General features: G+C 44.7%; 1 protein-coding gene across 2 annotated transcripts; it reads right to left on the reverse strand.

Annotated features, from left to right (window-relative positions):
• Positions 1 to 3,676: 3,676 nt before the first annotated feature.
• Positions 3,677 to 18,778, reverse strand: VLDLR (very low density lipoprotein receptor). Of its 2 annotated transcripts, XM_087742560.1 has the most exons (19): positions 18,493 to 18,778; positions 14,164 to 14,283; positions 13,072 to 13,194; positions 12,057 to 12,179; positions 10,312 to 10,683; positions 10,083 to 10,205; positions 9,875 to 9,997; positions 9,291 to 9,410; positions 9,088 to 9,213; positions 8,514 to 8,685; positions 7,953 to 8,177; positions 7,677 to 7,795; positions 7,161 to 7,300; positions 6,903 to 7,044; positions 6,455 to 6,601; positions 5,435 to 5,524; positions 4,952 to 5,029; positions 4,672 to 4,841; positions 3,677 to 4,324 (listed from the first exon to the last, which is right to left on the reverse strand). In XM_087742560.1, exons 1-19 carry the CDS (start codon positions 18,761 to 18,763, stop codon positions 4,289 to 4,291), a joined length of 2,820 nt encoding a protein of 939 aa, XP_087598686.1. In that variant the 5' UTR covers positions 18,764 to 18,778; the 3' UTR covers positions 3,677 to 4,288. The 2 variants fall into 2 exon arrangements, with proteins under 2 accessions (XP_087598686.1, XP_087598687.1); XM_087742561.1 differs by lacking the exon at positions 5,435 to 5,524.
• Between the last annotated feature and the right edge of the window lie 9 nt (positions 18,779 to 18,787).

Here is an 18,787-nt window from a genome sequence, read left to right on the forward strand (position 1 = left end):
CATCATCCTTTCTTCAGGCAGTCTTTATTTTGGATGTTCAACAGCCTAGATATTCAGCAGCCTAACTGTGATTTCACCACCTCTTTGTCCTTCCCCTGCTCTTAACACTTTTTCATTTGACATGGGCAAATTGTGAAGCTTTTTCAGGAGGAAAAAAGTGAAAACCAGCAAGCCAGGAAGGTATTAAGTTGGCTTCTGCACTTCAACAGAGCAGATCTCTTCAAGCACCTTCTTCCAGTAAGTGACAATACCAACCATTGTTGTGAGACAGCTCAAAGGAGGAATAGCAGCATGTTTCTTCACAGACATGCTGTGGCATATCTACAGAAAGTACTGGCAGGCCTTCACTTGCATCCAAGGTTATGGAGTGAAGAGTGCTTCTGTAGCTGTAAGCTTTTTTCCTTCGCTTAAGGTCTCCCAGCCTGAGTCCTTGCCTCTGTCCCTTTTCCCTAATCTAGCAAGATTCAGCACTAACTAAAACAGATAAATGGATCTTCACTGTTTCAGCAAGGATGTGATGGGAAAAAAAAAGTATGTCCACTAAAAATGTAAGCAAATACAAGCTGGGTTGGGAAAAGGCACACTGCAGCTATCTGTAGAGGAATGAGGTGCAGAAGGGGGAGAAGTGAATCACATGAGCAACTTCAATTCCTTTTATGTTCATTTTCCTCTTTTTTTCTGGCATTGTAGATATTTTACATTATTGCTCAAAGACAGATCAAATAGGAGGCAGAAAAGAATGTGGGAGTGGAACAGAGGGACAGTATTGAGAAATTTGAATATTTGTAAGGGAGAGAAAAAGCCAGTTTCAAAACTAGCTTTGCACTCACACTGGCTAGCAGACACTGAACAGAAGTAGGCAGTATTTAGAACCAGAGGGCTTTGCGTTCAGCTGGGAAACAAAAAATTATGCCACTACCTTCAACAGTACTTCAATAACCAACTAAAGCCATATTTATGTATCTATTAGCAGCAAGTTCTTCAAGAGGAATACAAAGCCAACTTAATAGTGAAACCTGACCAAACAGGTTATTAATGTCCCATTGCTCCGGGAGCCTATGAGATTGCAGCAGAGGAATTGAGACAAGGATGATCTCTGAGAATTCATTTAGTGGCCACCAGCACAGCCACAGCCTGCTGCTGCACGAGTGCTCAGTACAGCTATACCTCCTTCATTAGATGCCAAGAGAGTCACATGACAGAGCAATAAAACAGAGTCAAACACTTGCAGATGGCAGGGGAAAAAAATTGTTCAAAGATAGTAAGGCATTTGTGTATGCAAGTTGAATCTGTTTTTACAGAAGGAATCCCTGACTACTCTCCAAGCCTGCTGTGGAAGTAAACAACGATTTCATAATACAAAAATGAAGATGAGCAAGGCAGAATAAACCTAGTGAGATTAAGAGCCAAACAACATCTGCAACTAAGTACAGACCATCTTATATCATCTCCTGCTACTGCCTGATATTCCCCACTCCTTCTCCCTCCTGCTCTTTGAAGACATAGAAGTTTTACCTGGTAAAGTATTAAGTCTCCTATAGACCACAGAAACTACTTCTGTGTGCCAAGGTACTATTCTGACAACTCCGTTCAACACATTGGACTAAAGTCAGAAAACAAGTTCCCAGATTCCACAGCTTCTGTATGAACTAACTCAGGTTCCCAAAATAGATTGAAGTTGCTACTTCAACGGAATGTTAACATCAGGAAGAAGCGTCTTCATTGGTCTGCTCCATATGCCATTTGGTATGATACTGGTGACAGCAATGAACTTTAGCAAAAAAGTAGAGTTGTTTATCTTCTGTATGAAGACTAAAAAGGCAGAGCATTTTGCCTGTATTTAGCTGCCACGCAAATTTATAACCAACAAGCTGAGAATTGTGTTTTAGGTTTTGTCACATTTCAACACAAATACTTTGTAGTATCCTAAGCTAGACATCTAAATGAAAAAGCTGAATTCTGTCCAATAACTAATAATCTTTACATATTAGGCTGATATGAAAGGCTCTTTATCCCAGAAAGTACTCAGTGAAATAGATACAGTATTCTTGGCCAGAAACTTCAGAGGTCTCCTTACATCCTAATCTTCACAAGACACTTTAGTCCATATGCATTCCAGATACTGAAAGTGTCTACAGACAGACAAGAGTTGCCAGGGATAGCTGGCTAGAAGCTTCAACTCCCTAAAGAGTAGTGAGCTTGCTAGAAACAACTTATTTTAAATCTGCAGAAGTTGGCAGCTGTCCTCATCTGTCAAGAAAGGAGTCTACAACACACAGAAGACCATTAAGAGAGCAGACCCCAACTGTAACTGCAATGAGAACAGGCATTAGAACCAAACCCAGGCACTGATCCAAGTCCTGACTCAATGATTTTTATTGTTACTATTTTAGACACATGATTGATTGAGAATGATTTAACAAGTCATCACTAAAGCATAGCCAGAAGATTTTCACTTCTTCCAGACTATGTCTTAGCCTTGAAACCTGCATCCAATCAGAAGTAATTATTTCTTCACCTTAAGGGGGAAGTATTAGCAATAGTGAAGTAGCACATCCTGCTACAGTAGTTATGGGGTGGCAATTCAAGGCCAAGATCCTGCAATGTCAGGGGAGAAACCCTGACTTTATACCAGAAAAATAATCTGTCATTAAGGAAACTACTAATGGCTAGGGAAACTACCTTTTACTCAGTTGGACACTACCAAGTAGTTAACCCATAAAGATCAAAAGCTTCCTCTTTCTTTACTCCAAACTTGATCACAGAGCAAAATGCCTGAAGAGCACAGAACCTGCAAATTAATTCAGTCTTAATCCTTCTCTATTGCATCAATGAACTATAGATGTAGATTGGATAAGGAACATAATTGGTGCTACTAAAATTAGCACTCAAGTATTATGGTACTAAACAGTTATCATTGATATGATTACCACCTTCTCAGACCCAGAACAGTTGTACAATTTATTTTTCTCTCCTATGGTCACCCAAGAGAAAGGCTCCAGCACTTCAAGTGATCAGTATCTTCGAGCCATTACAATGAACTGAGTACCCACAGGGAAGGGGACACTAGTTCATTGATGCCCATTGCAGAGGACTTCTGTCATTACATATGTAGCAACAGGGGGTTCTCAGGACCGAGACTCCAGGAGCAGGCTGCCATGAATAGCTGCCAAGTCACAGCTCTGCTATTCCTTTGTACAGGTGTAGCAGCTACAAAGATCCAACTTGCACTGGCATTGCCATGACAAATAACTGCTAATGGCTTGACACCACTATGAACTTGTGCATAACATCCTTTGCAAAGACCTTACTCTTACCTGGCAGACAATGCTTTGCCCTGTCTCCATGCAGCATCTGTCAATGCTACCTCTTCTGAGCTTGCAATAGTAGTTGAGTATTTTTAGCCACCGTCAATCCTAACTTAGGAGTCCAGCTGGACTCCTGTGAAAGGAGACCCATTCAGTCCAGTACCCTGCAGAGTGTTAGTTTCAAGTACAAACCTCAGTCACCTGGCAGGTCAGTACTCTCTTAGCAGTCTGGGATACTGCTGAAATAACTTAAGAAATACTTCATGTTCTGGCTGGCAGTAGTAGCATAGACCACTAAAGCTGCCAACTTAGGAGATAACTCCATTTTACTTCAGTGCTAACATAATAATGGAGACCAATACTTTAACTGCTTAATTATTTTTTTTATTTTTCCCCTCCTCTGCATTTAAGATTTACAGTAGTTTCTTAAAGAGCATTCATACCTGTATACCTCTAAAAGGTGACAGACAAGATTTTTTCAATGATACATACAAAATTAGTTACGTTTACAAATTTTTGGCAATCATAGTAACCCGTTTTTTCCTATTGCCATTGCCCCAATCATTGAAAAAGACAGTGTACAATAATTTACATTTGAAGTATTTCAAAGTGCTTGATAGTGATTTTCCAAGAATAATATTTACAAGTGGCCTATACACATATGTACAGGTGTTACAAGTTGTGGCTGGAATATGGCTTTCTATGGAAAGTGCTTTATATTTGGTCAGTGGTGTTACTGACTGACCAATCCAAGGGTTACTGATAAAACAGTAACCACTAAAAGCTGAATTGTTGTGGACAGGTATTTACAGAGTTTGTTGTTAAGCTGTATAAAATAGCTATTTACACAAGTGTTCCATACATACAGAAAGTATCTTCTTTCTTCCAAGAATGGAGGAAGTCTTTCAGCCACAAACCTGGTTACTATCCCCAAAGAGTGTAAAACACAAGTAAACCGGAAGCAATTGCTGATCCAGTGTTCAAGCCATATCATCATCTGTGCTTACAACAGATATCTGTACAAAATAAGTACAAGTTAGCTACAATTGTACTAATAAAAGATACAGAACAATGCATATCATCACTACATGGCAGTTTGAAGCAAGGGCTAGGTCTGCAGGCTAGTGACCACATCCAGCACTGATTACTCCATCCCAGGTATAGGACAGTAGTGGCCTACTACAACTTTAACCTTGATTAAAAGGACAGGTTCTCAGTGGATTCAGCCCAGTGGTTTGGCTGCAGCCAGCAGCTTTCAAGAACAGAGACCTCTCCTAAACTCAAGCCAGGTATCGTTTGGCAGTCTTTATATCTACTCTGAGGATTAACCTGAAGCCTCAGACATGTTAATAGATTTACTTACGGCAGGGTAGGTGTGTCCTACTGAACCGCTGTGTCTTCCAACATCAATTGTGAGGTCCTCTTCTGTAGTTTTCAGGTAGACAGGATTATCAAAATTCATGCTCTTCATGTTCTTGTGCTGCCAGTTACGCCACATGAAGTAGCCAGCCACTGCAGCCATCACCAGCAATACTTTAGGGAGAGAAACAGATTGCAAGTGTGAGTAAGGTCAAGCCAAGCTCCTGACAAGAGTGGCTTTGCCACCACAAGGGGTCCCAAAGGCTAGTGAATGCTGCACTCACAGACAGGAAGAACAGTCCAAGCTGCTGATGTTCCTCCAGCTGCAGCTACTTCAGATGTTGTACCACTGATGTTGAATCCTGCATGAGAATTTGAAGTAGTGAGCTTGCTTACTGACAGGCTGGCAGACTTTGTCAGACTTTGTCAGACACAAGCACTTCCCAAGCCCAGAAGTTGCTATCATTATTAGCTTCTCAGTAACACACGGCAAGAACAGCCTAACAGGCTTCATCCTATATTAGTAGAAAGCTTTTTTTTTTGCTTGCCTTCTTTGAGCACTCCTGGGATTTCATGGAATCTATAGATTCCACACTGTCATAAGTGAACTAATTCTGTTTACCACATGCTCCAGCTGTTGTACAACACACATGACCTGGCTTGTGTTCTCTAGTTGCATGCAAAGGAGAAAACTTCAAGTACACTAGTGGGTCAGTTTGCATTTAATTTCTCTAATGTTTAGCAGTCTGAGTTATTGGGACCAGTACCTCCAGGAACTAGTCCAACAGTTGGAGATTTTTCTCTTGTGCTGGTATCTTTAGCCTCAGTGTAAGCCACAGTTGTTCCAGTACCTGAAACTAATTATAGATCAAGAACCCAGTTAATCCTGAAGTTCTGCAATGGCTTAGCTATGAGAGCCATGGTAGTGGATGTTTAGCAGATGGCAGAATGATCATGCAGCCTGTTAGCTTTACTGGAAACACTGACATTAGTTATTTCACTAGCACACTCTCAGCTGAGGGGTTTTGATCAAAAATAATCCCAAGGACAAGGCTAGACAGTTAATTAGGCACAAATTACAGGTATTTAGAGTCATGACAACAGTAAGCCACCCCATCCCTCACTTCAGGTTTTCCAAGTAAGGTTTTAGTTCCACAAGTTTACCAGTTAGGTACAGTCTTTGATGCCTATAGCAACCCTTTAGAGCAGCCAACTGAGGACAGCATCCTTACATTCAGTACTCTAACTGTGGCAGTCAGAATCAACATGCAATATAGTCAGTTGCACTCTGGAGTTTCCAGTTCCCCTCCACTGGACAAACAAGCCTGCCATATAGTCAGTGCTCAGGGTAGTAACAGCAGCATGTTTGTTTGGACCACAAAGGGAGGTCCAAACAAACTTCCTTGGCCAGCAAGATTAGCCTAGCAGCTTTTCAACACTGTGTATTTATACACTGTAAAGCCATGTTAGTTTATACGCCTTCTTTTATAAGAAAGGGGCTCAGTATGTTCTGTGTATGTGCTTGCTGTCTGCAGAAAGCCATGGAGGTACAAGATCTTGTTGCAAATGATGATGATGCAGAAGCCAAGCATGGACTTTGAACAGCAGCTGCAGACTTTGAAGGCCAGCTTAATGCATGCTAGAAGACCACCCCCTCCAAGATTAATTACATCAAATTAATTCATGCAAAGCTGTCAGCCTATACTGCCACGTTTGCCTCCAACAGGCTCAGTACCCCTGCTCCTTCATCATCCATCCTGGAAAAGATTTCAATCATGTTACCATACCTGCACACCTCAGACCATCCTCCTGCAAGAAGTATCCAACGGGACATGCACAGGTGTACTTTGGAGAGTGTTCATTTATCTGAGGAGCAGGCAGGCACAGGTAGCTACAGCCTCCATTTGCCATGTTCTCTTCACACCAGTTCCTGCCTGATGGTACAGCAATTGACACCAGTGAGTCTTCATATTCCATGTGTATAGCATAATTATTTGCTCAATAATTGTTCTAGTAGAGTTACTTGTCTCTGCAGGTTATAGATTTGTACCTGCTCTGCCTAAGAAAGTAATTGCAACCAGACCTTCTCTCAACCCCAGTGGGGATGCCTATGTTAGAAGCTCCAAGCACTTTAAGTAGAAGTGGACAGCGGAGGGATACCTTTTGCCACCACCCAAGCAGAGCAGGCATCTTACAAGTATACACTGACATAACTATAAACTGTAATAGAGTTACCTGAAGGCTGAACAAGTTCATGATACACAATGATGTCCTGTGCATCATTGAGGTTGTTCACTAGGGTTACCAGTTCAGATCCAGTAAATTTGTTGGCACCATAGACTGCCTCATTCTCTCCATCAATCCAGTACACACGGTCCTAGAAGACAGTCATTGCATTTCGTTACCTCTATGCTGCTATCAGCACCGTAACTGCTAGCCACATACTAGCAAGAAGAGGATCTTGGAAAATTACTGCAGGGAAGTCCTTCTTACCTCAAATATTGTTAGAGCAAGAGGATGAGGAAGGAACATATGAGACTTCAGTACAACTCTACGGTCCTGGCCATTCAAGTCCACACTTGACAGCATATGTAGTTTAGAATCAAGCCAGTAGAGACGGCTTTTTACAAGATCTAGGAAAAAAAAACCCAAACGTATTTACTATCTACATGGAGAAAACCCCCAAAGCCTCCTGCCAAAGTTGAAACACCCAAAGGTTCGAGAATAGTTGCAGTGTTGCCCTGCTTTTTTACCATACTGGGATGCAGAAGGCTGCTGCAGTGCTGCCTAAGTAGCCTGTACCTCAACTATAACAGAGCAGTGCAAGGGAAGTTACCATTTCAGTATCTGAGAAGTGCTATCTGTGCCTGCTGCAGTGTCTCCAGGCATGCAGGAACTTCCCATTCTCAGAAGCTGAAAATAGTTCTCTGAAGAATGACCTTGGCTTTTTAGCAATTTGTTTGCTACAAGCTCCAGAATACCTCTGGCACAGAGACAAGTTCAACATACCTAGAGCAATTCCATTAGGCCATTGGATTTCTGTTGTCACAAGCTGCTGTCTGTCAAATCCATTCATTCCTGCTTTTTCAATTTTTGCTGGCTCACCCCAGTCTGACCAGTACATAAAGCTGTGAAGCAGAATTTATGTTGTATGATGCACTATAGTACTGTGTAGTATCACTCTTAATTATGACCAATAACTAACAAAGGCTACCTAAGTCAGTTATCAGGACATGGAGTACCTGGTAGGTCTGCTTTTTTAGGAGAACCATGACAAATACTCACCCAGAAAGAGGATCTACAGCAATAGAAGCTGGCTCTCTCAGCTCAGAGAGAAACAAAACCTTTCTTTTTGTGCCATCTAGGCTAGCCACTGAAATGGTCTTTGCAGTTGAGTCAGACCAGTAGATGTTCTTATAAATCCAGTCAACAGCAATTCCTGCAGGGCTATGTACATTGTCCAGGATTCGGACGTGTGTTCCAACTTTATCACGGGTATCAACAGAGGCACTGGAAGACAAGAATTACTTGCTTTCAACCCCTTCCTCCACAGACACTACCACTTGGCATGCCTCAGCAAATATTGCACACAGATCTCAGGTAGACAATGTAGAATATGCACTTGTGACTCTCCACAGAATGCCTTTTGTACAACTGTAGTAGCAGTTACTAGGAAGCACAATAGGCATATGCACATTGCTAGTTGTGGGAACTTGCATCTACTGTACTTTGCCTTTAGGACATCAGGAATCTAGTTCTCATCACCAGAACGCAGAGAAGTTTCCTGAGTAAAATGTAGGATGGTTTAGAGGAGCACACTAGGGTTCAGAAGCTGAGTCCATTTACCTGAAGATTGCTTTTTGGCTGAAGTCAGCCCAGTAAAGCTTTTGCTCAGCAATATCAGCATCTAGAGCTACAGTGTTTCTTAGCTGCTCTACTAGCTGAATGTATTCTTTCCTCTCAAGGCCAATCTTCCTGATATCCCGGCGGTTGGTGAAAATTAGACATGGTTCTTTCCCTGTGAAAAGAGTGTAAGTGTTATATCTGTACTTCTAGACATGCAGTCACATACTGTTCTTTTATGGCAAGTTTTAAGAGTCATTATATTTAGTATTTGCCATTCCACACTTGCTTGTGGATGCTGACAGAGGTCTTGGCTGTACCATACCTCACCCTTTTCTCCCTCCACAACTTGATGCGGAGGGTCCTCCTGCCCAGGGAGCAGACACAAGCAGCTTATGTCAGGCAGCTTTAAGTACTGTATCATGGCATCATTCAGAGTGTTATTAGTGTTCAGGTCTATACAAGTTATGTTGATAACAGCACAACAACTAGTGTCAAAGCCACAATAGCATGAACAGTACATCACTTATTACCTCATTTTAAAGTGGGGATATAGAAGTCTTATGCCAATACTCACCCACTGCCTTGCACACCCCAGTAGCAAGATCCATCTGATAGCCACGGCTACATTCACATTTGTATCCCCCTTTCAGGTTAATACAGATTTGACTACAGATACCAGGGTTCTGGCATTCATCGATATCTGTAAAGACAACAGTTTAATTTGTTCTCATCTCCAATACCATCAATAGGGTCCATGTTAACCTACTTGATACTTGCCTCCACAGGTTCTCCTGTCTATAAGCTCAAACCCAGCTGGACAGTCACATTCATAGCCAATAACAAGATCTCTGCAGATATGAGAGCATCCGCCATTATTCACCAGACATTCATTTACATCTAGAAGAGAAGAATTGGCCACTTCTGAGACAGCACACATATTTAGTCTTAAAGTCTTAGTCACGGAGTGCTTTACCAGATACCCTTCCATTTTCTAATGATGCCTGCCACATCTGATAAACCACTCTGGCACTTGAAGTCACATGCAAGAGACCCTCTTCAAATTCATATTTGCTCAGCTAGCAGCATGTTACTTGTGTCGAAAGTTGGCAGCAGCAGACAAATATTGAGGCTCCTGGAAGTTTCAGAGTTTCTAATGCCTTCAAGTGCCTTCTGGCCATGGAGAAGTCATCCCAATAGCTAGTTTGACTAGGATAAAACTAGCCTTTGATTGACTAGGTTGCTCTTGTTTGCTTGCCACCAAGGAAATGCAAATGGGCATTCTAGACAGACATCTGACAGCTCAGAGGCTGTATCCAAGTATGTCTAGTGGTCAGCACCATGTAATGAGTTTGTTGACTTACTACACTCCTTGAGGGGCTCATCACTCCAGTCCTTGCAGTCTTTCTGCTGGTTACACACTTTATTGGCATCTATGCATTCTCCACTTCGGCACTTGAATTTGCCAGGTCCAGAGCACTGAATAACTGAGATAATTAAGATTGTGAGGGCACCTACCAGCTTCAACAGATATTCTGCAAAGACTTTATTCTTGCATAGTTCCACACTTACCATTGTTACAATTTGCTTCATCAGTGCCATCCAGACAGTCTCTCACACCATTGCACTGCCTACTCCCATGGATGCAGTTCCCATCTTCACATCTGAACTGGTCTGGTCTGCAGGTCCGAGAAGCTGAGGACACAGCCATTACAGACTTAAACTCCTGAGGTCTGCTGAAGGAAAGAAAATAAAACAGGAGCCAACCAGCACCTCCTAGAGAAGGACCAAGTTAACTTACGGCAGTTGATTTCATCACTTCCATCCTTGCAGTCAGGATCTCCATCACAGCGCCACTTCTTGTGGATACATTCACCTGAGCCGCATTGCACCTCACTAGCAGAGCACTTCACAGGAGGTGCAGGCTGGCGGCCACATTGCTCTAGAGATTCATCCGAGTGGTCAGAGCAGTCAGCATCATCATCACACACCCAGCTGATGGGGATACAAGTGGAGCTCTTGCACTGGAACTCATGAACTCCACAGGTAGGAGGTGCACACTCCAGCTCATCACTGCCGTCACTGCAGTCATCTTGACCATTGCAGACAAAGCTCTTGGAAATACACTGCCCACTGCTGCATGTGAACTCTGCTGGACTACAAGTCACATTGCCTGGAGTAACAGGAGTAAGAGATTAGCAGATTATCACAAGAAGGCAGACTTTTGTATGAAGGTGTTTTGCTTTGCAGGCTCTTCATCAGCTGTTAGCTGACAGAAGATCAGCATCCTATATAAAGCTCTAGGAGAACCTAACTGACCACCTACAGGACACTTGGGGCCCACACAGACTGTCCTCCTTGCCTTTGGATGTTATGAGTGAGAGGCATCAGTTTTGAGCTACTGAGTGAAAAATAACCTCCTTCTGAAGCAGCTAGGCTGTTCTGCTTCAGAGCACAAGCCTTTTGGAAAAACAGGCTCAAACCCTGTGAACCAGAGACAGAAGGTAAGAGAATTGCTAACTCTAGAGTACAGACTAAGATTAAGGTAGCCAGATGGTCAGCATGCACTGTAGTTTGAAATTGAAGTGTTTTGTGCTGGTCCCCAGGACAGCAGTGGCCCATTTACCTGGACCACTGGGGATAACAGATCAAGATCTTGCACCAGTTGATCCTGTGGTATTAAACACACCCACACAACTTAGGCCAGTACAAATTAGGCTGGTTTAATAGCAATGTAGCTAGCAGCTCAGTATGCCTAGGCTGATAGTTTTATCAGCTTCATTAGAAATGCTGTCTGTAGATTCACTTGTCATATTAAGGCATTTGCTTGCTGAGCAAGGCAGCAACTCCACAGACACATAGCAGAAGCCTGGAGATCTGTATCTCATTAGCCCATCCAGGTAAGGTGGCTCTGATGGAAGCCAGACCTGTGGCTTTGGTTACAGCAAATTTGACTCAGGACACCTCAGACAACTCATACATATGCAAGTTCATTAGAACAAGCCAGGAATGCTGCACTCTAATCCTGGCAGTGGCAGCTTCACTTGCGTACCAGCCTGAAGTTGCCCCCCAACACCTGAAACCTAGCTTCCCTAGTCTGCAATTTCAGACAAGCACACAGAATACTCCAGGATAGGGCTATAAAGCAGATCAGCTGTGCCCTTGGCTACAAGTCACTACTACATTTTTAGGAGACCATTTGTTAATGTGAGCAGCAACTAGAGTCACTTGTTGAGAAACTCTGCAGAGAACACGTTCTGATGGTTTTCCTCACATGTGACTAAGCCTACAGTCTCTGGCTAATTTTGGCAAGCACCAAAGATAGACGTTGAATAGCTTATATTGCAGTAGTTCTTAACTTGCAGGATAGAGGAGTGTTAGAAGAAGTCCACTTTGTTAAGCAGTGCTGCAATACAGGGTAAATGCAGGTTTAAGGAGATATTGATACTATGAGAAATTTATCTTCCCAGGTATACTGCCCAGCTAGCTCCTTTCCAGACAAGTCAATTTCAAATAGAGTTATGCAGCCACCATTTCTTCCCTTACCACAATTCTCTTCATCTTCTCCACTGTCACAGTCTTTTTCACCATCACATTTCCAGGACACTGGGATACACTGGGTTGACTGAGGACCACAGCTGATTTCATTTACCCGGCATGTTCTCATATCTATTGAAAAAAGTTTAAGTTCAATTTAAGAGTTCTGAAATTTAAGAGCTACTGATCTTGGGTTTTAGCAGTTGTCCTGAAAGTTGAGACTGAAAGGCTTCAGCTCTGGACAAAGTTGCAGTTAATTAGATGCCAGCATCCATCTAAGTTGATGGCTCCATCATGGAAGAGGTTACACTAGTTTGTACTGTTCAGTAAAACAGATACTTCCAGCTCCTAACATAGTAGTATTTTAAGAGTATCTTTGTATTGGTAGTTTTGTGATTGCACATCAGTTACACTGTAGAAGCTTGAGCTATAACACATAGTAGTAGGCAGGAGTAATGCCAAAGTGCAGTAGGACTTGGGGCTGAAGTATTCCTCAGTGTAGATCCTATTGATACAGAGAAGTGAAGCTTCACAGATCCAAATCCCTTGATTAGCTACTGCACTTAAGACTGGGGTGGCTAACTGTAAGACCTCACAGTCAAGCCTCTGCACTTCTGCTTCCCACCCTGCAACATGTAGTCAGTCACTCAGTTCCTACACTAGCTCTGGTTATCTTGCAAAGTAGTTGCCTTGGAGGACAGGGATCACTTGGTGAACAAGCACTTGGTAATGGTCAGGCCTGCCATGTTGTGTTTGCTGCTTCTGACTGTCAGTAAAACCTTGTACTTGCTATCTGTTACCAGGTACAAGTACAGAGTTCCCACTCAGTTCTGCATCTTTCTAAGTAGTAAAAAGTCTTGTCAAGACCCTGGTGTGGCCAAAGCCAAGCTAGCATTTAGGAAGGTGCTCTCCAAGACAACAAGTTCATCCTTCCTTTAGGAGGAGAGCTGGGCTGCAAGCAGGCAAGAAGTCAAAACACTATTCCCCGCAGGCTTGCCTGCGCTGACAAGCCAGGCTCACTTACGGCACAGTTCAGCACTCTCGTCAGACCCATCCTCGCAGTCCGGATCCCCATCACACTGCCATCTGTTAGGCACACACTGACCACTGATGCACACAAAATCAGATTCACCACACGTCTTCTTCACTGCAAGGGAGAAGGACAGCCACTTGTTTAGAGACCAGAGCTTAGCTTGTTTATTGCAGCTAGGGATAAGCTGCCTTGCCCTAGGAAAATGATGTAATACCCTTAGTTCTTGAATGTCTGGTGTTGTTCTCCACCAGTCTAATGACAGCACTGTTTAACACATCCTAGAGAGTTATGCTGTGCACAGAGAAACATTTGTCTTCCTGTAAGCAGCCACTGAGGGACTGCTATTGCTAAGGGAGACTATGTTGCTAGAATAGCTGCTTCTTTGAACCCATTTGAGTTAGAGAAAGGTCTACTGATATTAATATTCAGATCTTGAACTCTGAGTTTATAATCAAGGCATTTGATTTGTCATTACAGAAGCATGGTACTATGTAACCCTAAGGTAACAGTTTAGGTCTGCTTGAGCAGACTGGCAGTTCAACCACACCAGTGCTGGATATTGAGTCCATTTTGCCTCATCTCTAAGTGTATCTAGTCACCCATCTTGGCCTCCATGTTTGCTTAAAGCAAGAGTTGGCAGCCAAAGCTAGACTTAGTGTTTATAGGAGACTCAGCAGAATCTCCTTCACACATGAAACAGGGCATTTAACCATGGAACAGCCAACAGCTAAGTGCTAATAGCAAAGAGTTTCTACTACGTCTTCAAGCAAGAACTGAGAACAGGCTTGCATTCTGTTCTTGACAGTCACCACCCTCACAAATAAAGAGTTTTGGTCGTGAGCTTTTCTCTCAGTCACCAATTCCAGGAGACTTTTCATAGCACTCAGGAAAATTCAACTGCCTCAGAGGGATACAAGGCATCAAGATAGTCCCCCTGTTATTCTAGGGAATTTGTCTTCTGCTCTGTATTCTGAATGTCAGAAGTGCTGGACAGACAAGCATCTCTCCAGCTATCCACTGTTAAGCCCCCACTGCCAACTAGCAAGCACTACCACAGAGGTATCATTTATTTTGATTACTTACCACAAGCACTCTCATCACTGCCATCTGAACAGTCTTCATCACCATCACATTTCCAGAGTAAAGGAATACAGCGTCCATTACTACATGGGAATTGAGATTCCTCACATTTTGCTCTCGCACCTTCAATGAAAAAAGGAACCTAAGCCTCAATACTGTTTAGCAATATTCTCTTGCTTTCCCCCACAGCTGATCAAGGAGTTACCCAGCTTAATAAACAGCATAACATCAGCATGAAACCAGATCTGAGCTCCAAATCTTTGTAGTCACCTTATTGAATCATGAAAGAAGAGCCAGAAGCTTTCCTTCACAGTACAAGTGCAGAGTTTAAGCACTATGACAGTCCACCTGCCAGACAGCAGTAAACCAGCCTCAGTGTTGTTCTGACTGGGTTTTCCTGTTCAAGACAGGGTCAAGTCTGCAAGGCAGAGGGACGCGTGCACACAATGACTTCTGCTGTCTAGCGCCTAGCATTGCATTCTCAAAACTCTTCAAGCAAACTGGGTTTCAACTCGACTAATGTAAAGCTGAATTAGCATTTCAGTACTCCACTGCTAACACATTACAGCAGAATCCTCAAGATGTCTGTAAAGATAGCTTACATATCTGCTCTGTAGTTGATCAAGTTTCCATGATTTAAGTTACTCCTCAAAGGCACCCAGAGATACTCCTTAGTATACACAAAAAGAAGCATGATTACTTATCTGGATCTTGCTTATTAAAGCTAGATCAAGTGCTATGCTAAGAGAGCAAGACAATTTGTCACTTCCTTCTGGAATCAAGTCTGTTGTCTCCCAACTGATAAGTCTTGATTTATTAATACACTTGAGTAAGGTACTGCTTTCTACATGGTGCTTAGAGTTAGAGTGCATTTTCCAGAGTAGCTTCAGCTCTCAACTGTATGATCCCATCCCTCAAGGGAACCTACTTTGTCTTGAAGCCATGTTATAACTGACACTAAACACAGCAGCCTGCTTCTTCAGCAGCTAAGCCAGAGCTGTTCGATGTAATGCATGCAGGCAAGTGTGTAAGCTCATGCATTAGTATTGGCTGCACATGTCTACAGCATGATGCAAGACTCCTGCTCCTCCTTGGTTTATTGCATCATTTAGTGGAGGTGCTTTGTCTTGGCATTCCAGGGCTCACAAAGGTCATAAAATTTTAGTAGAACGTTACTTGTTATTTTATATCTTCTGTGTATGACATGTAAAATGCAAGACATTTTCCAAGCAGAAGGAAGCTATTCACCCTTTTCACATTATATTGGCCCACCATCAGGCACTAGGCAATGGCAAACACTGGACAGAGTATAAGGAAGGACAACATGGGTAATTTTATCTGCTGACTTTCTCATGTAAATTCATGCTAGAAGTAAAGGATTTGAAGCAGCAGCTTATTGAACTCTGCTAATGTTTTAGCAGTCTTACTGGTTGAGTAAAACATAACTCACTTGTCAGAGTAAAGCCATAACAACTTGTTTCATGGGAACTGTGTTCAAAGAGTGCCAAAAAGCTGAACATCAGCTCTTGTGCTCTGTATTTCCATTCCTCCTTTCCTTTTCAGGATGGGAGTTACACCAGCATGCGCTTTCTAATAGCATGGTTTTGTAAAGCTACTACTATTTGGTCAAGAGCTGTCAAACGAGTAGCTTGCCATGTGCTAGAAGGCACACCCCAGCTAGCTTAGAGAGCATGCAGAAGCCACAGCTATCAGCTTGCTCTAAGCCTGACATCACCTTATTGTCCAGTAACCTGTAACTGAAGTAGCCTTCTGCTTGCAAGCCCTGGACACACATTATTGCAGTTATTACCATACTACTACCTAAAATATGCAATCACTGACTCCTGCTAGTTTTGAGATATTCTCATCCAGGCTTTCAGAGTGAGAACAGTCAACCTTTCCCAAAATAGCATACTAGAGAGATTAGACTAAGCCTGCCACTCAGGAGATCCCAAAATAACTCCACCATACTTAGTTACTCTGTTTCAAGCTAGAATAACCAGGAGAGGCTTGTTAAGACTGCCTAGTACATTGTGGCTTAAACATAACATCACTTTGACCAAATGCTACAGGAAAGCTACACACGATGCTAAATGAAACAGTAACTGAGCTTGGAGTAACAGCTATAACTTTACAGTTACAACCCTTACAACAAGCCATTCCAAGAAGGTATCAGTTGCCGAAGTGAGGATGCCAAGTGAAATGTCAGAGCAACTACTTTTGTTAGCCCACAAGCAAGTAAAGAACTGGCAGCACCTAACACCCACACACATGCACAAAGGTAAAGGTCATCATCTGTTGCTACTCCTGAAGATGTCTGTCAAACTCTAAAGGCCACTGGGACTGAGCTCCAGTTAAGACAAAGGTTAGTTCCAGCCAGTAACTAAATGTGGTCCCCTGTCTTACACAGAGCACAGTTCTGCAATGCCAGGTAACCATTAGTCATGACACTACCAGTTTAATCCACTGCTATTTGAAGCAAGAGAGCCATACCTCAGCTGCAGCTTCAATCACTAGACACTATGATTTTTAGATCAGCATCAATTAGCCACTAATTCAAAGCTTCTCTTCATGCGCTACTCATACACCAGAAGCACCTTCACACCTTTTCTCCTCCTTGGGATAAGGCTTAGGCAAAAGACATAGAGAACCAGTAACTTCACAGCCTGTGATTACTAACACATTATTTTACTGTTCCCCAGGTAACTACTCACTGGAAGTTGGCTCATAAGCAGCAATGTGTGCAGGGTGAAAGAGCACAGTTACAATGACTACCCAAGTTAAACTAGCTTTCTCCATACCTCTGCGGTCACTGTTTGTCTCAGCCCCTTCAGCAAGTTGTCAGATTACTTGTCTGGGCAGCCTCAAACATGTGACACTTGTGTGCTGTCATCTGACACCAAGTCCCAGAAAAGCTTGCAACAGTGATTGGGAAACCTTGCGAGAGCTCATACAGGAACTAGCTTAGACTCCCCCCAGACCCTGCCAACTGCAACTACTAGTAGGAGAGAGCTGGTGGGGACACTAACTCGAACTGAGGGAAGAATCAGACTAACTTGCTGGACTAGAGTTGCCCTCCACTGCATATCTCGTTATGATTTCTGACTACGGTGCACTAGCAGTTTCAGTGCCAGCCAGCCTGGCCCTTCATACTACAGCTCTTTAATCATGTCTGTTTTAGGCCAGACATGGGAACAATCTACATGACTGGCAATTGAGGAGTGACTAGGCAGACATTTCCCCTCTTCCTCCTTGTATGTGGACTGGATGCAACAATCCCCTGGCTGGGCTTTACCTGACAGACCCAGTGTCTGAACTACTGCACACAGTTAGGACTACAAGGTCCAACAACCTTTAAGCGTAATTCACCAATACAGCTACAATTGACACTTAGGCCTACTTTAGGGCACTAGTCAGGAGATTAAGGGCCATATGACAACTGCCCGCCTCCCACCAAGAAAAGTAGCCTGTACAGTTCCTGAAGGAAGAGAGGAGCCGGCCAATTGATTACTACCTCCACTAAAGAGGAAAATACTTGTAATCGATCATCCAATTGGCTTAACGTGCCTCTGCCGTAGGGCTAACAGCTTCTATGCTGGGAGGCAACCGTGGAGCTCGCCACGGGCAGCGCCACCAGTGAGAGCCCAGCCCGCAAGGAGGGATCCGGCGATGGCAGGACTCAACCTTGCCACCAGGTGGAGATACCTCATGGTGGTTACCATTGGCCCTGAGCTAGACCCACGCCAATGCTACTGGATGCCACAAAGCCAAAGTTGCACAGTAGTTTGACAGCACCTTTAACGCCTTTAATGCCGCAGGCTTTCCAAAGGCTCCTCTTCCTTCCTCCATGACAAAGCTCCACTCTTCCCCGACCCCCCCCGCCCCCGGTAAGCCCCAGGCACGCAGACCCTCCCCTCAGCACCAGGCATCGCGCAGGAAATCAAACCCTCCCGCGGCACCCGCGTCGCTCCCGGGAGAGGTGCTCCGCGGGGCGGGGAAGGGCCGGCCGGGCAGGGGCTCAGGCCCACTCCCACCGCCCCGGCGGGCCGCCTGGGGCCCGGCGGCGAAGGCGGCGGCTCCCCCGACAAGAGGGGCGGCGAGGCAGACCCCGGCGGCAGCGTCCCCCTGTCCCCCCCCAGGAGCTCGGGCCCGCCCCGACGGCCCCTCCGCGGAGCCCCGCTCCCCCCGGCGCAGCCGGCAAGCAGTCTGCGAGACTCCCCCCGCCTCCCCCCCCCAAAATAAAGGGTAGTGGGAGAGGAAATGATGGCGGGGGGCGGCGGCGGGAGCAGCCCCGGCGGTGCGCGCCCCAGCCCCCCCGGGCCCCGCACTCACCGTCGGCGGCGGCGCGCAGGCAGCTGAGGGCGAACAGCAGGCAGAGCGCCCAGCAGCGCGGGACGGCCCGCCGCCCCGCACCGCGCCCGGGGCCGCCGCCGGCCGCCGCGGCGGCGCTCCGGTCTCCGCGCTGCCGGTCCGACCGCATCGCCGCGCCGGGGACGGAGAGAGGAGGACGGAAGGGAGGGAGGGCGGAGAGGCGGGGAGGGCGGGCGGGCAGGCAAGCGCCGCGGCCGAAGAGGCGAGGAGAAGAGAAGGGAGACGGAGACATGCACGGGGGGAGGGCGTCCCCGCG

This window comes from Nipponia nippon, unplaced genomic scaffold, assembly GCF_047370975.1.
Source record: "Nipponia nippon isolate SJK-2023a ecotype South Korea unplaced genomic scaffold, ASM4737097v1 scaffold_8, whole genome shotgun sequence".
Lineage (NCBI taxonomy): Eukaryota > Metazoa > Chordata > Aves > Pelecaniformes > Threskiornithidae > Nipponia > Nipponia nippon.